The 17146-nt window shown below is 41.3% G+C and overlaps 1 protein-coding gene across 5 annotated transcripts in view; it reads right to left on the bottom strand.

The window, feature by feature from the left end:
- Positions 1–1568: 1568 nt before the first annotated feature.
- ABHD12 (abhydrolase domain containing 12, lysophospholipase) overlaps positions 1569–17146 on the bottom strand; it is a 141677-nt gene continuing 126099 nt past the window's right edge. For all 5 annotated transcript variants that reach the window (XM_072634656.1, XM_072634658.1, XM_072634659.1 and 2 more), the window contains exons 7-13: positions 16910–17039; positions 14052–14089; positions 11838–11917; positions 9555–9637; positions 7720–7798; positions 5301–5428; positions 1569–3321 (exon numbers count right to left, since the gene is read on the bottom strand). In XM_072634656.1, the coding sequence (XP_072490757.1) occupies positions 3270–3321; positions 5301–5428; positions 7720–7798; positions 9555–9637; positions 11838–11917; positions 14052–14089; positions 16910–17039 (590 nt within the window). In that variant the 3' untranslated portion in view covers positions 1569–3269. The remainder of the gene's footprint in view (positions 3322–5300; positions 5429–7719; positions 7799–9554; positions 9638–11837; positions 11918–14051; positions 14090–16909; positions 17040–17146) is intronic.

A 17146-nucleotide genomic window follows, 5' to 3' on the forward strand; every position in this document is an offset into this window, starting at 1 on the left:
TTAGTGGCTACTAAAAATTCACCCCTGGAGGTGGTGGTAGAGGAAATTAGGTTGGGGAGAGGAGCCAGCCCTACCTGAAGATGCCAGCTCATTCTCCTCTTCATTGAGAAGGTAGATTGCCGTAAGTCAGGCTTAGTGGAGAACGAAGGTGTGCCACTATGTCACAAATGTGGGGGGAAAATGTGGAATTCAATAATAATTAACTTCAGCCCTGCTCTGATCATGGGGGCAGGGGGAAATTAGCCCACTTTTTTCTGAAAGCTGACACCCAGGGCAGTGACATGCCCACCTTTCAGTCATGGATGCCCCTCTTCAGCCAAATGCCTTATGAAATGCTGTCACAGTGGCTTGAAAACCAGTTATTCAAAAAGCCTCCTTGAGATTAAAGCATTAATTGTTGGAAGAATGTTGGAATAATTAAGTGTTGAAAGAAAATATGTTCTATTTTAATGTCAATGGTGTTCATTCTATTAAAATTTCCTGGGCCCACTCCCAGGACCTTTCCAACGCACCTTCATTTCAGTCCCTGTACACACTTGATAAGGAAGGATGCTGTGGAGGCCCTAAGACTGAAGCCGACAAGTTGCCTTGTTCCCCTTGTTTCAAAATTGTGCTCACAGCTGCAGGTTGAATCAAGAATTATTCACAATGTGAACTAATGAAGTTTTTTGTATCCAAAGAAACTGAGACCATTTAACACATGGAACAATTGATCTTTTGATTATTCAGGCTTTACCCAGATCTTGCTAGGAGCGGAAAGGCCACAATGGTATCTTTATTTCTAAGAACAAAGCCCACCGTGGACCTGGGTTGCTGACATTTTGACACCCCCTTCATCTCCCCCAAATTACTGGCAAGCAGAGGTACAAGCATTCAGACTTGCACAGCCATACCACCCGATTCTGCATTCCAAGCCAAAAATTCTCCATGCTTTCTTGGTAAACATTAAGAGCATTAGTAAAGTAGATATTATTGTCCATGACACATGATAAGCCACTGTAGCCAAGAAAAAATTGTAGGAAATGCTAGGATATTTCTGGTTAATAGGTACATAGACTTAAAGAATTATAAAGCAGAAGGGACCCTAGAGAACAAGACTATCCAACTCACTTTATTTGTGTAGAAGCAGAGTCAGGCCTAGATTTGAGTAAGGATCTAACTTCAGGCTGGTGTTTTACACTGTTTGTTAATGCCCACTCCCATATTCAATTCATCACTTCCCCAGGTCTCCACAGCCCCTGTCTTCTTTTCTCTGTTCAATGATGTCTACAAGACATGACTGTAACACAAGGATATACTTACACTGAGACTTCTGACCTAGAAGTGGCTTGTACTGGGGCCCTGGAATAAAAATAAACCCTTTACCACACAAGCCCAGTGTGCTAATAATCAAGATTCAGGAGCCCCACAGACACCAAAAGGGCCTAAGGACTTCAGCATGTTCCCATGAGGTCTTAGAGCAGGTATTTTGAAACAACTCAGGGTGAGGAGGCCTAAGATAGAGAATGGATCCTAGAAATTAGAGATGTCTGTTTAATACTTAATCACAAAATGGGCAGAGTCAACAATGGAGTGATCCAAAGGCAACTTTATTAAAATTATCCATTTTTTTCTTTGAGAGATTTTACTTTAAATTTCAATACACAATACTGGCCTAATGATTGCAACTGTAGGTGACAAACAAACAGTATCAGGTTCATGCTATGGAGAATCTGACCTTTTGTTAATTGGGGAAGATTGACAATATTCTCATTTAAGGTTGAATTGTATTTAATAGGTGTCTAATGAAAGCAACAGCATCTCGTGGAATGTTGATTTGGTTGTACAAAAAAAGCCAAACAATACATCTATCAGTGCAATAAATAACTCCAATAAGTAGCATCTCAGTGGCACACAGCACATAAGTAACATGGGCCAAAACTATGCTCTCATCTTTTTATGGCATAAAATTCATTAAAAACAGACATTATGCACATGTCACTAGAACTCCCGTGCATGCTTATGTGCTCGTGCTACTCAATATACAACTGCAGGAATGGGCATTCTGTGCCTAAGGCTGCAAGATTTCACCATGGGACTAGTATTGCAAAGAAATGGAAACTTGCTGTGCAATCCAGAACATTCCTATCCCACTGTGCAGAACAGCCTTCGCCACAGAGAGTGCTTCTGGGACGTACTTGGATGAGGGGGTAGAGTATTGCCTAAGGCAAAGAAGGAAGACATCAGGAAACTCCATTCACATTCACTAGCCAAGTTCTGTCCCAGATTTTTAAGTAGACAAAGCCCCAAAGCTGAGAAAGCTCACTCTGCCTTCAAACCCTGGGGGCAAAGCAGTCTCATGGACATTGTGCAGGTACAAACTTTTCTGCCTCAAAAGTGCTTCGTGTGGCCGATTTTTCTAGGTTTGCAGAGAAAAAGGAAGACAGATCACCACCACTATTTTATTTTTAAATAAATGCTCAGTTTAGACCCAGGTTAGTTAAAAGGATGGGGGAGAGAAATAGGGGAGACATGAAGTGAGAAAAGTACAAATAATAAGTCTTGTGAATTAGCAAAAGTACCACCAAGCAAAGAGAGTGATGGCCATGGAGTGCGAGTATGCCTGGGCGAGAAAGAGTAACAAACCGTCCGGAGTTCACTATGGGTGTACTAGGGAGAGACAGGAAGAACTCCAAATTAATCCTTCATTTTTGAGTCTCCTCCCACCACTCCCTTCAGTTAGAGGTTGAAGTCCTTGTTCCGAGACAGCAAGAATCCCTTTCACCCTCTTGAGTAACAGTTGAGCTTCTAGAAGAAGTGAATAAAGAACAAAGTCTCCATCATATAAAAAAAAAACGCCACCAAAAAGCAAGACAGAAGTAGGATCAACCACGTTATGGCAGGTCCACCATGACCAATTTATGCCTAACAAAGCTCAAGTTGTGGGATGGAGAGAAACAAAGCCCTCATTGGTCCACTCTAAATTTCCAAGAAGGATTCCTATTTTCAGCCACTTGGTTGAATCCTCGGGTCCATTGGGGTCACGCTGAGTTGCTCTGTAAAGCTTCTTCCCATTCCTACCAGGGCAAAGCAAACCAACTGATATCATTTTGAGTCACCTCCATGGGCAAGCTTGATGACAAGCCAGGGTTCCTGAGTGATGCGGATGCTGGAGTGTTAGACTCATCTGCTGCTGACTGTTTCCAGGATTGTGGACTGAACCAAAGGAAAAGAAAAGGGGGTAGGGTTGGGAGGGGGAAGAGATCTTCATGCTTTCACACAGCCAGTCCTCAGTGATGTAGCTCACGATGATGCTCGTGTTCTGATTTTCCCAGGAATTCCCTAGACCAAAAAAGGAAAATAGTTTATGAGACAAATACAAGGCAATTAGGTTCAGGTGCCAACCAGACAAGAGGTAGCTGGTGACATCCTGGACTCAGGATGAGCTAAGTTCAAATGTCTGGCCTCAGACACTTAGTGGCTGTGAGACCCTGGACAAGTCACTTAAATTCTGTTTTCCTGTTTCCTCCCCTGTAAAATGGCAGTAATAATAGCACCTCCCTCCCACTCCTCTGCACAGTGCCCCAGCTGTTTAAAGCACCTTCCCTACCCTTTTCATTGTATTCCTCCATAACACCATGTAGGGCTGGAAGGCAGCTAACAAAGAAATCCAGACTTCCATCAGAAATGCACTTTGTTTGACTTCTGAAATCTTCAAACTTCTTACTGAACTAGTTTAGGCTTTAAATAAAACTCAAGCCCAGGATGGTCCACCTTTTCTAGAAACAAGTTCCAGGAAAAGCTGAACCATAAAGGTCTATGGGCTAAATGGCCTATGTTGCAATGTTTCCTGGTAAGGTATTGAAGGGAACCAGGGGAAGAGGAAATTTTATTTCTGCTTTCTAGTTGTTACAGAGCATGAAGTTGCTTTAAAAAGGTACCAGCCTCCACTGTTAGCTCTTTCCCCTTGGAGGAACCCAGACAAAACAGTCACTTTACAAGTCAAATCAGAGCCAGTCTGAAATAACTATCAAAAGCTCCCAGGACAGGCACAAGAAGGATGAAGATTCTGGGCCAAGACAAAGCACTTGAGATTTGTCTTTGGTCCCTTGGGCAGGGTATCAAAGGCCTATCCTCCTCTACCAGTCACGCAGTTTGAATCAGCTCTGGAGGTTCATGCTTCGGTCTTTAGGATTCGATTCTGTTCTTTTCCACTGATGGCTCGGCACTTCTCTTGATCCACATTCAGACCTCAGAACTGAACTTCTGTACCTGGTACTAGGGCCAGCACACAGAAATGTGGCCAGAGCGGAGCATCATACTTCAGGAAATGGCATGAGACCAAGAGGAAAGGCTTAGGAAAGGGCAACTACACTATCAAGTTTGTGCAGAAATTCACATCTAGTAGGGGGTGAGAAAGAAACCTCACATGTGCTAAGTAGCTAGATGTCTCAGTGGATAGAGCACTGACCCTGGACTCAAGAAGACCCACGTTCAAATCCAACCTCAGACACTTGTGGCCCTGGACAAGTCACTTAATCTCTGTTTGCCTTGATCTACTGGAGAAGAAAATGGCAAACCAAGAAAACTCCAGGGACAGACAGTATGGCCCACAGGGTCACAAAAAGTCAGATGCAACTGAACAAGACAAATAGGAAGTAAAGGAGAGGAAGGGAGGAGGGACAGGATGGCAGGAGGCAGAGGACAAGACAGAGGAAGCAGGAAAAGGAGAGGGGGAGAGAAAAAAATGTCATTTTGGGAGCTGTTGGGTCTAAATTTCCCCCTGCTCTTTTTCCTAAATGCCAGACAAAACTCACACAGGCACCAAACAGAGGAAAAAAACCCAACTACAGGGATATCTTGCCCCAATCACTGGTCCCCAATACCCCATTAAAGATCTCAGTGTTTAGATGTGAAAGAACACTTGATTGTTAGCCAGGGGGTCTTGGCTCTACTCCCACTAAATAGCAGTGCTATTTTACAGGGACTTCACAATCTCTACAGTTAGGAGTTTCCTCAACTGTAAAAGAGGAACAAAAAATACCTGACCTGTATCTCTCACAGGGCTGCCCTAGAGATTAAACGAGACAGGAAACAACACAAATCTATTACAGTTATAATAGATAATAATCAGACAATGACATTATTATCATATTCCAAGCAACGTAAAATATCTTGCTAGTAAACCACTACAAGCTGACTCTTCCCTCTCCCTAGAGGCTCGACTGTTTCTTAGATGGACTCCCGTAGTTATCTTTCTTGGCTGGGTCACAACCTGAAGTCAATGGAGAAGAGACCTTATTACAATTGTTTTCTCTTACCTCAATATCCGAGGTAGTTCAGGACTCTTGTATATGTACTTGTGCCTGTAGCCAAGGTCTCTATGAAATGGAACAAACTGGACTTTGAAGTCCCGAAAGCTCTGAGATGGTGCAGCGATGTTATAAAGCTGAGAACCAGAAAAGGAGATAGGATGAAGACCCTTGAACTTGTAACATACCTGTGAGCTTCCAGACACAGTACGTAGTGGAGAATATCTTCCTAGGCTTTGCAATGCAGTTAACAATGACTTTATTAAGAACAATAAAACTTCCTAATTATATAGTACGTTTCTCTAAGTACCCCCAGACTGATTATCTTAATTCATCTGAATTTGTCCTTCCTAGGAAGATACCTAACCTATTCTAAAGCTGCCCTATATGAGAATATATGATTCCTAGAAATCATCTTGTGTTAAGTAGTAGTAAAATCAAGAATCAAATCCAAATGTATTAGCACACACCCCTTTTCATCACACTGCATCCCATCAGGTAAGGATGGAGCAATCAAATTAAGGGAAGGAAATTTAACCTGCTGCTGAGGACCCTGAAACGGGAGTCAAAAAACTCCCAGCACTGCTAGTGAATTGCTATGAGGTCTTCAGAAGAGCATTTCAAAAGAAATCTTTTTTTTTTTTTTAAATCTGATTTAGTTTCTCCAACATGCTCTCAACTGAGAGGATAAACAAGAAAGATTCATTTGACCCTCTGAGGTGTAACAAGACTCTCCACACCGTTCCTCCATCAGCCAAAGAGTTACAAGAGTAGAAGAATAATTCTTTTTAGTATATCTTATATTCTATGTTTTAGCTCTTCTCTAATATCCAAGATGACTTAGCACTGGTTATATTTAATCTGTTTGCTGGATGCTTACATAACCGCCTCACTTTTTCATCCATAAAATGAGGGGATTTGGCCAATTAGATGGCTTTTAAGGGCCCCTCCAGCTCTAAATCCTTATCTCAAGTATGTCTGGCCCTACATTAAATGTGGAAAGACAAAGTGTTGGTCTATTTAATTTGCTCCATACAGTGCCCAACAAAGCACCATTTGGGGTGAGCGCTTAAGTATTTCATGGAGGATCTTTGGAAGTGCCCTGGGTACTGTGGAAAAAAGACAAAACATTACAGAATTCAAAGCTGGACTGATATCACTAATAATAAGGCCTGCTCTTCATTTTGAGATATGGCACCTTGTCTTTTCATTTACAGAAGAAACCCATCTGCTCTGTCTTCTTCCATTCCATTTCAGAATCGACTCTTTCTTGTTAGAAACATCTCTCCTCCAGGGAGGGATCATGAATTAGCCATAAGACCAAGCTCTTCTGAAAATGGCACAAACTCTAAGTATAAGAATATCCTTCCTAATTATACCCATTGGCTTGAGGTGTTAAAGAACAGTCCATCTCATCGCATGAGGGGATGACTTACTTACAAAGTAGAAATTAAACTAAACCCCCTTTGCCTCCAGTCAACAAACAGGAAGCTCTTCTGCCACAGAGCACTGTAATTACATTCCTCTTGCCTGTCCCAGCTTTGGTAATAAAAATGGGATTTCCTTGTGAACAAACCAGTTATGCTGATTTGTGAATGGATATTTTAAAATTATTCTTAATCATCACTCAAGCAGCCAATTATTTCCTTGAAGATATATATAGATATACACATATATGTACATATATGTATACATGTATGTATACAATTTTTTAAACCAAACTCTAGCATCTATCAGCCTTTTCCACAGTCCATAAACCACCTAGCAAAGGGAGAAATTCCTTATTTTAAAAAGGCTGTAGTAAAATAATGAATATATATATGTAATCAAATAAATTTGCTTTGCCACAATATCCATTTAAATTCAATCCATAAAAATCCATAAAACTACTTTTTTGTTACGGCCACCAAGTCTACATTAGTAATTTTGTCTATTTTTTCCCACTCATTTTTCTCTCATACAGTGTGGGGGAGAGGGCAGGACCCATTTCTAGTCCCACATCAATTTCAAACATTCCTACTATTCTAGTGAAAAGTTTCCCCAAAAGCCTCATTTTTTTAAAGAATCTGTTCACTGCATAGCAGATACAGCAGGGCATCCCAACTTCTAGTTTCTGTGCAGCATCATTTCTAAAATGGTCCCTTGAAACAACATAGTTACAGGGAAGAGTGTCCTGGCTCTGGAGTCCGAGGGTATGTACCTCTGAGACCCTGGTCATGTTACTGAACACCCTTGAGCCAGTTTCCTCACCTGAAAAACAAGGGGCTTGGCCTCAATGCCCTCTGAGACCCTTTTAGCTTTAAACCCAGGATCCATTGATCTTCTCCTGTCTTTATCAATAAGTCGCCAAGGTCACTGAGGGCCCCATATTCTTTCAAACAGTCTGCTCATTTTCCTCTCCCCCACCCCACCAAGCACAGCCATGTACCTTTCTTCCTAGATGGAATGGGACGATGGGGTCATCTTCAGCATGAAGAATAAGCAGGGAGCAGGATATGTACTTCACACTGGAATGAGAACAACACACAAGTTATAGATACTAAAATAAGAAAGCGTTCTGGCCCCTGTGACTAGTGTAAGTACACGGAAAGTCTCATTCTTATAGTACGTATGTGGGTATTTGTGAGAGGGAATGTTGGACATGTTGGCTTCAGTGATGACATCTTGAGCTACATTATTAAATCTCTGAATTAAAAAAAAATGCAACAGATTTTGTAAGTTTGATAAAGAAATACTAACTTAATATACCTTCAAAATATTATCAAAAACAACAACATAAAAGAGCTATCCATTCACAGATCAGAGTGCATACATAGAACTGCAAAAACTGGGAAGCTACTTCAACGTCCAACACAAAAGGGGAACTGTAATATAATACTACAACGGCATTAAGATTGGTAAGTACATATGTTCAAAGGAAACATGGAAAGAACTTTATAGAATAATGCAGAGTCAGAAAAAACACAATACACAGCAATTATGGCCAACAAAGAGAAAAGTAAATGGGAATAGACAAAAATACTTATGCAGATAGTGGGAGGAATTAAAAAGTAGTTAGAGCATTTTATGGATTGAATTTCATTTAAAAGAATATGGTGGCAAAGCAAATTTAATTGATTAAACCATTACGTCCTTTTTTAAAAAATTAATTTCTACCTTTGTTGGATGATTTGTGCTCTTTATCATCATCAAAAATCTTCACTAAAATCAATCTCTACACGTTTTTTTTTTAAGAAATAAAATATGGATATTTACTCCAAGACTGCCTCCTTTTTTACAAAATAGATATGGTCCCCCAAAATACCGTGTAGTCTACTATAAAGTATGTAAAGAATTCTGTTGTGAGACATTTCATAAATATGAAGAATCATGTCATTTGTCTCTTCTCTGAATGATGATTTGCTTTCAATTCAACAAATATTTATTAAGCTCCTGCTGTGTGCAATGCCATAAGTTAGGGTAAGGCCACTTCAGGACCAAACTGGGACTTTGAAGCAGGTTTATTTAAATAAAGGTATACCCTGTATACTTTGAAAATGTAAGTATAAATTCATGTAAATGCACCTACTCTTTTCTGGGAATGCAGATTCAAATGTCTATGCCTTAGTAGTAAAGGAGGAAGTATCTGAGGCACAATGAGGTTAAATAACTTGAGAGAACCACACAGCTAGGAAATGCCAGAGGTGGGATTTGAACCCAGCGTCTGCCCCCACTCCAAACCCAGCGCTCTCCGTCTCTGCTACTGTATGAAGAGTTGTTTGTTGCTGGTCAGTCATTTTTCAGGCATGTTCAACTCTTCATAGCCCCATTTGGGGTTTTCTAGGCAAAGATATTGGAGTGCTTTACCATTTCCTTTTTCAGATCATTTTAACAGATGAAGAAACTGAGGGAAACAGGGTGAAGTGTCGTGCTCAGGGTCACACAGTTAGGAAGCGTATGAGGCCAGATTTGAACTCAGGAGGGTGAATCTTCCTGACTCCAGGCCTGGTGCTCTAGCCTGGTATCACTTAGCTGCACAAAAGGTATCTGTAATCCCCTTCTTATTCTTTAAGGCACACATTTTTGAATTTATTAGTCATACTAAAATGTGGATTCTGGTATAGGAAAAGAAAAAAGGAAAGATTTAGTGACACTCTGTGGGCCCACGAGGAATGCAAAATTCACAGAGATTTTAAAACACTCCCAATTATAGACCTAGAGCATGTGAAAACTTGGGGCTTCTGCCTGACAACTAAAGCTTCAGAAGAGATAATGGTCACTTACTTTTCATCATTTTCAAATTTAATCCCACTGCTAGTGATGGGGTCGAGGAAGAACCAGTCAAATCCAGGAAAGTATCGGTAGACCTGGAGACACAGGAAAGACAAAATTGTTTCTAACAAAATATCCTTTTTTTCCTTTCCAGCACTGTCTCATCTGCTGCCCTTATAGGTTTCCTACATTCTAACACAACTTGCACAAGCAGTTGGCCTCTGCATGTGCCTCATTGTTCTGCTTCTGTTAGTACCCATGGTGAGAATGCCCTCCCCTCCCACCTCCCTACTGCATTCCAACCCACCCTTTAATACCCAATTTAACTGTCCTTCCTCTCCCCTGGAGCCAATTCCCCCCTGGGAGTAAAGACCTTTCTCCCTCAGACTTCACACCTCTCATTTATTCCTCGTGCACTGCCCTTTCTTCCTCAGACTGCGCGCTCCCTCAGGGTATGGAGCATGTCCATAGAAACCTTGGATCTTTTGCAGGGGCCCCCATCTAGCCCAGTTCTGCGCTCAATAAGTAAACCTTTACTGAGCTGAATTGGAATTAAATAGTCAAAATAAGTACTTCCAATTTAGTTTGAGTAACAAATGCTCCAAAGGGTTAATTTAAAGTCATTGAGGATGTGAAAAATGATGCCAATGCAAAGAGGTTCACATCCACTTCTTCATTTGTCTTGCCTGTCCTTCAGCAAAGATAACTAAAGGCCCTCTTCAATGATTGCTTTAACTACGTGAAGCCTCTGAAGGCCATCGAGGGCTGTCCTAATAAGTGTGTACTCTGTACAAGGCTGGAGACAGAAGAAGCCCCTGACCTCAAAGAGCTTATATTTCCCTTGATGGGAGGGCACTAAAAAGAAGAGGCTGACTAAGGACAAATGTGCTCAAGGTCTTCTATATTTCTATGAATACATAAATAACCAAGTCAGAATTTGAAGGCAATTTTTCTGACTCTAAATCCAGCAATCTCTATACTGGGGGTGGGGAACCTAGGCCTCGAGGACACATGTGGCCCTCTAGGTCCTCAAGTGCAGCCCTTTGACTGAATGCAAACTTCAAAGAACAAATTCCTGCCTCATCCACTCACCAAAAAGAAAAGTCATGAGAATTCTTTCCTAGAGCTGGTACTGAGCAGAGTGGTATACAACAGGGTGGGTTGTCCTAATTCCAACCTCTTCTTTTTTCTAAGAACTTATACTCTATTGGACTTGAAGGACCTGGGTGCTTCACAGTAAGCACTTAATAAATGCCTGTTACTCTTAGTCTCTCTTACTATGGGGGAAAGATAATAAAATGAATCACTCCAATACAGCAATTATCCCTATGCTACCACAGAGATTTTTATCAGTCTGTAAAAATCTGGCTTCAGGGGCCAGCTTTCAAACAAGGTCACTTTCTACAAGGTGGGATAAGCTAGGACTCAATTTGGAGATGAAAGAATTAAAACCAACAACAGCCATCCCACACAGAAAGAAATAAGTGACCTCTGATCCTTTTCTTTACAAGGCACAGCTGAATCATAAATTATTGTGGAAAAGGAGATTTTAAAAATAAAGATTAAAATGGTCCTTGCCCCAAGCAATGCACCTGTGTGACATCACAATTCAGAGAGGAATCCAAGAGTTTCCTTCACTCCAGGAGTTCAAACCAAATACGGAAATAAAAAGAAACCCAAGAATTTCAAGGAAACAATGGGGGACAAACACGAGAAATTAAATCAGTACTGAGATTCTCTAGTCACAGCCAGCAATATGTGTGCACACATATACAAGTGCGTGTATGTGTGTACACATATACAAGTGTGTGTATGTGTGTGTGTGTTTTGAGCACTGTCCTCAGTTTCCCCACAATCCCATATGCCTACCCAACCCAAGGAATCTTTCCTTTTAAACCCATAATGTCCACTTTCTAATCCTAAATAAACCTACCATATACACTTGGCAGGATCTGAATTGAATTCAATTCAGGGAATTGAAGATAAAGTGAAGCAATCTTTTAACATCCATGACCTTCCCTTAAATTCCTAAATAAATATTTCACTAGGGAAATTGCCAAAAGACTGAGCTCCCCGTTTCTGAAGAGTGCATAAATGGCCAGGTCTCCCTAAGATCCAGGCCAATTCATAGCAGTCTTGGGGTTTGGCTCCTTCCTCTTTGGAATGGTCTGTGTAAGAACATTTTTTACCCTACATCTTGTTCCACACCAGTAATACAGAGTCTGTGTGCAGGCACATGTGTTGGCCTCTGCTTAAAGTGAAACCAGGAAAATCCATTTTAAAATCTCTACTTGCCACCGAAAATGGATGACTTTTTGCTTCTTCACGAATGTTTGTAAATGGAGATTCCAATATGAGGGCATCTGGAGGAGTTTCTAAACAAGGGAGGGAAAAAGAAAACATGATGATGAAATAAGCCCTGGCAGGATGATGCCATTTTTAAGTGGCATTGAATACCCTCTGTCACAAACTGTGCCAAAGGGATATGAGAAAAGTCCTTTGCAGATAAAGTTCCTGAGAGTAAGCACCCATGGCTCCATTCTGATGATGACTCTGACCAATTAGGGCAGGGATTTAGAGCTGGAAAGAACCTCAGAGTTCACATCTAATCCAGCCTCCTTCTCAAAAGGGAGAGAGGGGAATCACTATTAAAAACAATATGGAATTCCAGTATGACCAGAGTGAGAAGCACATGACCTCAGGAACACCCGAGCAAACCCAGGATCACACTAGTCCAGAAACCACCCCATTCCACTCTTATCAATCTGTGTACCTGATATGGGTGACCCAGGGTGTGCACAGATTCCAGGAATGAGGAGGTGATAGCCCTACTGTACTCTGCCCTAGTTGAGCTACGGCTAGAAGACTGTTCAATTCTGGGCCACACACTTTAGGAAAGACATTCATAAGTGGGAACGTCCAGAGGAGGGTAACCAAGGACTTTGAGATCCATGTCACAAGAAGAAACTATCTTCCAAGTATCTCAATTAGATTTGCTCAGTTTGGCTTCTGAGGGCAGAAGCTTCCAAACTACAGAGCTATCCAAAAGAAAGGGCTCAGGGAACAGCTGATTCCTCATCACCAAATTCTTCAAACAGAGAATGGTTGGCCACTCACAGCATATGAGAAAGGATGGCTTCTGTTGGATAGCTGTTGTTCAGAAAAATTTGATCTAAAATTTGTCTGCAACTTTTTCTTTTTCAGATATAAGTGGGATCAGATGAAGCAGCAAGGCGGTGCTGTGAATTAAGTGCTGGGCTTGGAATCAGGAAGACCTGAGTTCAAATCCAGATTCAGACACTTACTGTGTGACCCCTGAAAAATCAGCACCTTGCTCTGCCTCAGTTTCCTCAACTTTAAAATGGGGATCTATATAACAGCACCTACCTTCCAAGGTTGTTGTAAGGATCAAATGAGATATTTTTAAAGTGGTTTAGGACACTGCCTGGCTCATACTTGGGGCTAGATAAATTAGAGACTTCACTGTAACTCTCTGTGACTCAGATTCCATGGTCCTCACAACAACTTCCCAACTCCAAAGTGGGTAGGGCAAGCATGATGAAGCGAGTTATTTGCCCAAAGCCCACACATGAAACCGAGAAGTCAAAAGACTGATCCAACTTAAAATAATAAGGTCTGACAGATACCAAATCTCCAAGTCATTTCTCATGTCTTAGTCCATGCTCCAGCTATTTTTTCAAAGTTATTATTTACAGAGAGGAGTGGAAGGGAGAGGAGGAGTCCTGATTCCACCTAGTACAGAGCTATCTTAGAAAGTAAATACAGGGAGGGTATAGGTGTGAAACTTAGTATTAGCTGCCTTTAGCTCCCTACCCTACAGTAGGAGAACCTAACACAGGAGCTTTTTGGTTTTCTGTTTTGTTTTGTTCTTGTCTTAAAAAAACAAACAACTCTAAGAGCCTTGATTCATTTGCACATGCCAGAGTGGAGCTGACATGTCATTGGGAAGTTTATGGCTTTGTCTACAAAAGTGAAATTTCTTCTAGAAGGGCAGATTTAGGCTTGATATAAAAAATGTCCTAGTGATTAGAGCTGTCAAGAAAATGGAATCAGTTGCCTTGAGATTTCATATATCAAGTTTAAAGAAAGATGACAAGGAAGAGAAACTTAGAGGGAATGTGCACAATAGACTGGGCAGAGGCAGGGTCCAATCAGCACTTCAGATTCAGCGAAAAATCCATCACAATTCTATTCTGAGACAGATACCTACTTCCTACTCGAAATTAAGTGTGTGTGTGTGTGTGGGATGGGGGACCCTCAAGTGTACAGACCTGAGGTATAGACAACGTGAGACAGGGAGATCTAGTGATATAAAACTTTCTGATGGAAAAGACTCTTCAGGAGAAGCTATCTCATTTAATAAGAATACAATGTGTCTTCAGAATATGGGAAAAGCACACATTTTTGTGACATGCTGCATATAGGCATGGCCATAGAAGAGTCATGGTGATCATTAAATGCCTTATTAGTGGTCTTAGACGTTCTTACCTCGTTCACATAAGCGCCTTACTAAGTTGGTTGCAACCCTAGAGAGAAAAAAAGGAAGGAAATTGATTATAAATAAAAATTAATTCTTTTCTATTTCCTAATCAAGACAAGAATAGTTTAAGCCCTCAACAGGATAGGCATAAAAGCACCATCAATGAAATGATAATCTACCTTCTTTTCGAGGGATTTTTGTTTTTTCAAGAAAAGACACTGTAATTTGACGACTGGGAACCTGTCCTGCCGTTTCAGGGCCTTTTGAAAGATATAAAAGGTAGAAAGTCCTGGGGCCAAGAGGCTCAGTCCTTCCCTGACTCCTAATCAGGATCTGTGTCTGCTGAGCTCTCCTCCAGCAGCAATGACTCGCTTCACCTCCCACCTTGAGAATGGATGAATACTTTTAATGGTAATGGGTAAGTCGACTTCCTAAATGACCACTATGTGCCTATGTCCATAAAGCCTGTCAGGAAGGAATAACTCTTTCAATTAACAGACTTAGGAAAGCACGTTGATCACTTTCTCAGGAGAAACTACTTAGAACGTCATGATTCATTGCTTAGAAAGTGCCACTAACAGGCATGTTGTCTGAACCAACCCAGCACATGCAGTAAATATCTCTCCTTACTTATCCCTGTTGCATGTTTTCTGAACCTAGGCAGCACACACAGGGACACAGTTATCTTTGTCTGCAGTTGTACCCAGACCACACTGGTTTGGTTGTACAAAGACCATTTCTGATGAAAAAATTGGGAAGCCAGTGGAAAACGGTTTGTCTTTTTTTGAGTAGATCAGCATAGCAGTCCCAATTTAGACTCTCACTCTCCTCTAGACTCTCATTCCACCTTTCATTCTCCTCTAGCTGGTATTGAAGTTTATTTCAAACATCCTTTATAGCCTTATGGAGGTAATGGGACTGGAGGGCCAGTCATCAGATGGAGTGTCACATCCTGTGGCACCTTACTCCATCCAGCTTTGGCATGTATTCAAGGAATTCATCCTTTTGGGTACAGAGGAATTGGTAGCTCTCATACAAGTTATGATGAAATAAAAGGGGGGCATAATGGTACAGACCACTTCCCCTAAGGACCTCACCTTTCCCATGAGCACCTATTTGCAGATCCAACAACACAAATTGATCAGTAGGAGGCCTTCCTTTCCGAGCTGACCTCCCATCTACGGTCTCTAGATTTTATCTGTGTCTAGTTATTTACATGTTGTTTCCCCCGTTAAAATGTGAGCTCCTTAAGGGCAGGGATTGTTTTTACCTTACTTTGTATCTCCTCGGCAGAATGCCTGTTACATTATAATAAGCACTCAATAAATGCTTTTTTGATAGATTGTTTAGTGTTAAGGTGGTTAGTGGATGGGGTGCTGGAGCTGAAGTAAGGAAGGCCTGAGTTCAAATGCAGCCTCAAACACTCACTGGCTCTGCGACTCAAGGCACTTAACCTGTAGCTGTCTCAGTTTCCTCATTTGTGGATGAGGGCTAATACAGAGATAAATCTCCTAGAGTTGCTGTGAGGAGCAAATGAGATATGTGTAAAGTGCCTTACAAACCTTAAAGCATTGTATAAATTCTAGCTATTAAGAGAGAATTAGACTGGGCGGATTCCACCTTTCATTTACACTGAATTACCAAATTTAAAAGATACATTAAGCCAACCAAGTCATCAGTATACATGCCTAGGACACTAACTTCCATAGGTTTTCTTCTTACAAACAGTACGTTACATTCCTGCATGGCATCATTACTCTCATCACCTCTTCCATTCAAATCTGATATGGTTCCTCACTGACATCAAAATAAGTCAGACAAATATCTCCCAGGAAATCTGTTCCACTTTCAAGTGATGCTGGGTTCCATCCCACAGCCTGCATCTTGGTTACTGGCCACGGCAATCTGTTCTTATGCAGGTGGGCAACCAAACCAGGTTTGGGACAACTGATTCAACAGAAAAGAAAAGAAGGCCCAAATCCGCTCAAAGGCAGCACTGATGCTTTTCTGCCTTCTGCAGCTAACATACATACCCTGAATCTTTTTGATTGGGCTATAAAGCTCTGGAACCTAAGCTGAAGCCTAGGTTCTCATGTAAATCTCCTAAATTTCTGTTTATATAGTTTTCTCCTAGTACAGTAATTTTTCCTCCCTTTCTCCAACACAGGCACAGTGATAGCTCCTCTGCCTTGCTAAATAGGCCCATATCCTTCTGTCTCTTGCAGTCCTCACTGACACATAAGGGGCTCAGCATCCCTTCTCCTCTAGAAGGAAAGGAATCATTTCACCCTCTGCTTCCAATCTAGTCTAACTGCCTGTTTCCCTCCTTCATGTCTTCCCTCAATTAAGGACTTTTAAAGTAGATTATTGCTCTAAAAGCAATGAAGGTTTTAACTGGATTTTTATGCACGAATCAACTTCTTAGATTAAAGTGGGGAAAGGCTAGGGGAATAAGGGAAGGATCTGTTATTTCTTCAGTGTGGGAGGTTGCTAGTGTCAAAATTCCCTTCATCCAGACAGAGGAAAACCCTTCTGGAACTTAGATGAGTTGCCTATGGCACAGAGAATTAACCAACTTGCCTAGGGTCACACAGTGAGAAAGTGTCATAGTTTCATCATAGGTGGGACCTGAACCCTGGGCTGATGGATTCTAAGCCCAGCACTCCATCAATTACACTATTGTACCTCTTAATTCTAAAGTGTTTAATGATACAATGGAAAATGCCTAGGGATAAGTTTCAGAAATGTTCAAAGAAAATGGGGCTTAAGCAATAAGAACTGGATAGATTAATAATTTAAAAGATTAACCCCCTCCCCAATATCCCCCTCCAAAGGCAATTAGATGCCAGGTGAATGGAAACCTTACCCAGTGCCCAGTGAATGGCCCCAAATATACACAGGATTGTAACCACTCCTTGCTTTTATCCAGTCAAAAACATGTAACGCATCATAGGTCATTCCCCGTTCTGATGGAGTTCCAATTGAATCACCCCAGCCTGAAAAAGAGGAATCCAAAGAAAGAACAAATGAAAGATCTTCACATTTAAAGCCACTGGTCAAATACCAATCATATGCATGCCCAGAAAGCAATCATTTGTGGGCT

This window comes from Notamacropus eugenii, chromosome 1 (genome assembly GCF_028372415.1).
Source record: "Notamacropus eugenii isolate mMacEug1 chromosome 1, mMacEug1.pri_v2, whole genome shotgun sequence".
NCBI lineage: Eukaryota > Metazoa > Chordata > Mammalia > Diprotodontia > Macropodidae > Notamacropus > Notamacropus eugenii.